This window comes from Diaphorina citri, unplaced genomic scaffold (genome assembly GCF_000475195.1).
Source record: "Diaphorina citri unplaced genomic scaffold, Diaci psyllid genome assembly version 1.1 scaffold2320, whole genome shotgun sequence".
NCBI classification, from domain to species: domain Eukaryota; kingdom Metazoa; phylum Arthropoda; class Insecta; order Hemiptera; family Psyllidae; genus Diaphorina; species Diaphorina citri.
The window spans coordinates 26,573-31,804 of record NW_007379744.1 but is presented as its reverse complement, the minus strand read 5'-3'; the positions used below and the strand labels follow the sequence as shown (position 1 = coordinate 31,804).

At 44.3% G+C, this 5,232-nt stretch overlaps 1 protein-coding gene across 1 annotated transcript in view; it reads left to right on the top strand.

The window, feature by feature from the left end:
- Positions 1 to 3,384: 3,384 nt before the first annotated feature.
- The window catches only part of LOC113471341, a gene marked incomplete at its 5' end in the record, with an annotated part of 7,684 nt that continues 5,836 nt past the window's right edge, over positions 3,385 to 5,232 (top strand). Inside the window, one exon of the mRNA XM_026830431.1 lies at positions 3,385 to 3,515. Within this exon, the coding sequence (XP_026686232.1) occupies positions 3,385 to 3,515 (131 nt within the window). The remainder of the gene's footprint in view (positions 3,516 to 5,232) is intronic.

The following is a 5,232-nucleotide window of genomic DNA, read 5'->3' as shown; positions in this document are numbered from 1 at the left end:
AGAGAGAGAGAGAGATGAGAGAGGGAGAGAGAGAGAAAGAGAAATGGAAGAAGATCATTAAGAGAGAGAGAGAAGTAATGTGTTTAAAATCCTAGATATTTCTCTCTCTCTCTCTCTCTCTCTCTTTCTTTCTCTAACGCCCTCTCTTTATCTCTTTCTCTATTTCTCTTTTACCTCTTTCTCTTCTCTCTTTCTTCTCTCCAGTATAATTATGTGGAGTACCCTAACAAGGAATAGATCAGTTGCGTTAGCTTGGAATAATGGAATAAGCAAAGGAGAGAAGAGTGAGCGAGAAAGAGAAATTGAAGAAGATCATTAAGAGAGAGAGAGAGAGAGATGAGAGAGGGAGAGAGGAAGAAGATCATTGAGAGAAAGAGAGAGAGAGAAGTAATGTGTTTAAAATCCTAGATATTTCTCTCTCTCTCTTTCTCTAACGCCCTCTCTTTATCTCTTTCTCTATTTCTCTTTTACCTCTTTATCTTCTCCCTTTCTTCTCTCCAATATAATTATGTGGAGTACCCTAAAGCTTGGAATAATGGAATAAGCAAAGGAGAGAAGAGTGAGCGAGAAAGAGAAATTGAAGAAGATCATTAAGAGAGAGAGAGAGAGAGATGAGAGAGGGAGAGAGGAAGAAGATCATTGAGAGAAAGAGAGAGAGAGAAGTAATGTGTTTAAAATCCTAGATATTTCTCTCTCTCTCTTTCTCTAACGCCCTCTCTTTATCTCTTTCTCTATTTCTCTTTTACCTCTTTATCTTCTCCCTTTCTTCTCTCCAATATAATTATGTGGAGTACCCTAACAAGGATATCAGTCGCGCTTGGGTGATGTTTCAAAGTCATAGAGCAGGAAAAATGAGGACCAACGGATTTTTTCTTTTTCTTCTACGACTTCTAGATCCCGAGATAAATCGATTTAAAAAATACCGGTAAATCGTGAAGTTTGACGTCACGGCATACGCTCCCGTAGGCAATGACGTCATAATTCCTGACTCCCGCTTCGTTTGTTTGTGCGCAAGCGTTTCTGCGCATTTTGACGTGAAATCTGACGTCACAACTATTTGAACTTTTTCATTAGAACGGCAATTAAAAATTGAATTTTCGACCCTTTAAAGTTACTTTTTCCGAGTTTTGACCTCAGATTTGGATTTTTCACAACTTTTTACGTAGGAATCGACCTTTTATTAATAATATATTCCCAATTGCAAATTTGGATTTTTCACAACTTTTTACGTAGGAATCGACCTTTTATTAATAATATTTTTCCAATTGCAACTCCTCCATTGTATTCGTAGTTTTTGTAGGTATAGTACATGTTTGTACTTTGTCCCTGAGAAATGTTGGAAACATCATATGGGAGTGATACGTTTTTCTTCTTCTTTTTTTAGGGCAGGAATCTCACGCAGAGAGCTTTCCACCCAACCGGGGGAGGGGAGGATAGGGGAGAGAGAAGAAGTGTGGAGGGGAAACACCCAACTGAAGGGGAAGTGTGGGAGGGAAGGGGGGCAGACTCGCCCGTCTACTCAATCAAAACCAGAAGTCCCCTGAGGCTTTCCATAGCGCCACGCGACGGCTGAGCTGGGAGAGGTGAGTTGGGTGGCAGAGAATGCCTTCGGGGTTGCCTTTGGGTTCTATACAGAGTAATATGAAGCTTTTCACACATTGCCTGATACTTGGGCGTCTTGGGCATTTTATATAATGCCTAGACTGAGCTAGATAATACTAGGTATTTCATGAAATGCCTAGGCAAACTATGTAACCATCGATATATATCCCAGCCACCGCGTCTCTCAGCCTCGGGGCCCAGTACCACTCAGACAGCGCTGTACAGACTCGCCCGTCTACTCAATCAAAACCAGAAGTCCCCTGAGGCTTTCCATAGCGCCACGCGACGGCTGAGCTGGGAGAGGTGAGTTGGGTGGCAGAGAATGCCTTCGGGGTTGCCTTTGGGTTCTATACAGAGTAATATGAAGCTTTTCACACATTGCCTGATACTTGGGCGTCTTGGGCATTTTATATAATGCCTAGACTGAGCTAGATAATACTAGGTATTTCATGAAATGCCTAGGCAAACTATGTAACCATCGATATATATCCCAGCCACCGCGTCTCTCAGCCTCGGGGCCCAGTACCACTCAGACAGCGCTGTACAGACTCGCCCGTCTACTCAATCAAAACCAGAAGTCCCCTGAGGCTTTCCATAGCGCCACGCGACGGCTGAGCTGGGAGAGGTGAGTTGGGTGGCAGAGAATGCCTTCGGGGTTGCCTTTGGGTTCTATACAGAGTAATATGAAGCTTTTCACACATTGCCTGATACTTGGGCGTCTTGGGCATTTTATATAATGCCTAGACTGAGCTAGATAATACTAGGTATTTCATGAAATGCCTAGGCAAACTATGTAACCATCGATATATATCCCAGCCACCGCGTCTCTCAGCCTCGGGGCCCAGTACCACTCAGACAGCGCTGTACAGACTCGCCCGTCTACTCAATCAAAACCAGAAGTCCCCTGAGGCTTTCCATAGCGCCACGCGACGGCTGAGCTGGGAGAGGTGAGTTGGGTGGCAGAGAATGCCTTCGGGGTTGCCTTTGGGTTCTATACAGAGTAATATGAAGCTTTTCACACATTGCCTGATACTTGGGCGTCTTGGGCATTTTATATAATGCCTAGACTGAGCTAGATAATACTAGGTATTTCATGAAATGCCTAGGCAAACTATGTAACCATCGATATATATCCCAGCCACCGCGTCTCTCAGCCTCGGGGCCCAGTACCACTCAGACAGCGCTGTACAGACTCGCCCGTCTACTCAATCAAAACCAGAAGTCCCCTGAGGCTTTCCATAGCGCCACGCGACGGCTGAGCTGGGAGAGGTGAGTTGGGTGGCAGAGAATGCCTTCGGGGTTGCCTTTGGGTTCTATACAGAGTAATATGAAGCTTTTCACACATTGCCTGATACTTGGGCGTCTTGGGCATTTTATATAATGCCTAGACTGAGCTAGATAATACTAGGTATTTCATGAAATGCCTAGGCAAACTATGTAACCATCGATATATATCCCAGCCACCGCGTCTCTCAGCCTCGGGGCCCAGTACCACTCAGACAGCGCTGTACAGACTCGCCCGTCTACTCAATCAAAACCAGAAGTCCCCTGAGGCTTTCCATAGCGCCACGCGACGGCTGAGCTGGGAGAGGTGAGTTGGGTGGCAGAGAATGCCTTCGGGGTTGCCTTTGGGTTCTATACAGAGTAATATGAAGCTTTTCACACATTGCCTGATACTTGGGCGTCTTGGGCATTTTATATAATGCCTAGACTGAGCTAGATAATACTAGGTATTTCATGAAATGCCTAGGCAAACTATGTAACCATCGATATATATCCCAGCCACCGCGTCTCTCAGCCTCGGGGCCCAGTACCACTCAGACAGCGCTGTACAGACTCGCCCGTCTACTCAATCAAAACCAGAAGTCCCCTGAGGCTTTCCATAGCGCCACGCGACGGCTGAGCTGGGAGAGGTGAGTTGGGTGGCAGAGATTACCTTAGGGTTTACCTTTGGGTTTTAAACAGAGTAATATGAAGCTTTTCACACATTGCCTGATACTTGGGCATTTTATATAATGCCTAGATGGACCTAGATAATACTAGGTATTTCATGAAATGCCTAAGCAAACTATGTAACCATCGATAGATATCCCAGCCACCGCGTCTCTCAGCCTCGGGGCCCAGTACCACTCAGACAGCGCTGTATAGACTCGCCCGTCTACTCAACCAGAACCAGAAGTCCTCTGAGGCTTTCCATAGCGCCACGCGACGGCTGAGCTGGGAAAGGTGAGTTGGGTGGCAGAGAATACCTTGGAGGTTTACCTTTGGATTCGGCAATGCCTTTAGAGATTGTCTTTTATCCTAAATAAAAAAAAGAAGGGAAATATAGAAAATAGAGGAAGAAGATAAGGGAGAGAGAAGGGAAAAATAGAAAGGGAGAAGGGAAGGGAAACATAGAAAAGAGGGGAAGAAGAAAAGGGAGAGAGGAGGAAAAATAGAAAGAGGGGTAAAAGAATAGATAGAGGGAGAATGGAAGGGTTAAGATGGCGTGACTGCAATTTAGTGGAAAAAACGGAAAGTTGAAAGTAAAAACCACGCTATTGTGACCTCCCTACACAGTTGTAATTGGCTCCGATAATATCTCTACGCACAGGACAGCATATAGGAGGGCCCCAGGGGGCCCGGTCACCCCCCACCCACCTCGGCCTTTTTTTCTCTCTCCTAATTTTAGTAAAGTACTAAGAGTAGCGGCCTAATTGGCCTATAATGTTGTAGATGTAGAGCAATAAACCTCCCCCTCCTGCCCCTATAAGCCACTGCTTGGATTATTTTCCGCCCCCGCCCCCCCCCTCGATGAAATCCTAGGAGATACGGCCTGCTTTGTTTCCAGATGTTTTAATGTATGTAAGTGTTCTTCACTTAGTTTACTACTCGAACCATTTTTATGACTATTATTAAATAGAAACTAAAATCCAGCGCGAGTATAATGCTGCCCTCAAAGTGACCCGACAGTGATTATTTAGAGGCCGCCGCAGGACCGTTTAGAGTCCCTTTTTAGTATAAGAACCCCTAGAACCTAGATGTAACATAGAATACGAATATACCGCCTTGTATATAACTGCCCGAATAGGATCTGAATAAGTCCATTAACTAAGCAGGTATAACAAGTCTGTATATAGATGATATATTAATAATAATACATACACTAAATAATACATTATAATAGACTCTTGCGTTGAACGTAAAAAACTAGACGAGGTTACGACGGAGCATATTGTACACCTTAACTAGCGCTGCTCATCCTAATAGTGATCGGGTCACATACTGAAAAATCATGAGTGATATAAATTCCTGTCGGACTGATATCGACCTAGGGGCTCCAGTTTACACCAGCGGCGAGAATCTTAACGACTACCAAGAGTGCTAATAAGCACCTACGCACCGAACAAAACTATGAACATACGGCGTGTTTATTAGGAGGGAAAAGTAAAGTCGTTTTGTGCGTTGAGGTATTTTTTCTTAATCGTTGAAATAGTAGTTGTTTTCAACCCCAAACATTTAAGTACTTTTATTAACCCCTCGCCCGACTTCAATGATTTTTGCCTCTCTCATTCAATACTTATTTGTACCTTAACCTCTAGTTTAAGTTAGATTCAAGATAGTTAGGGCATACTGATGTACATAAGTTAG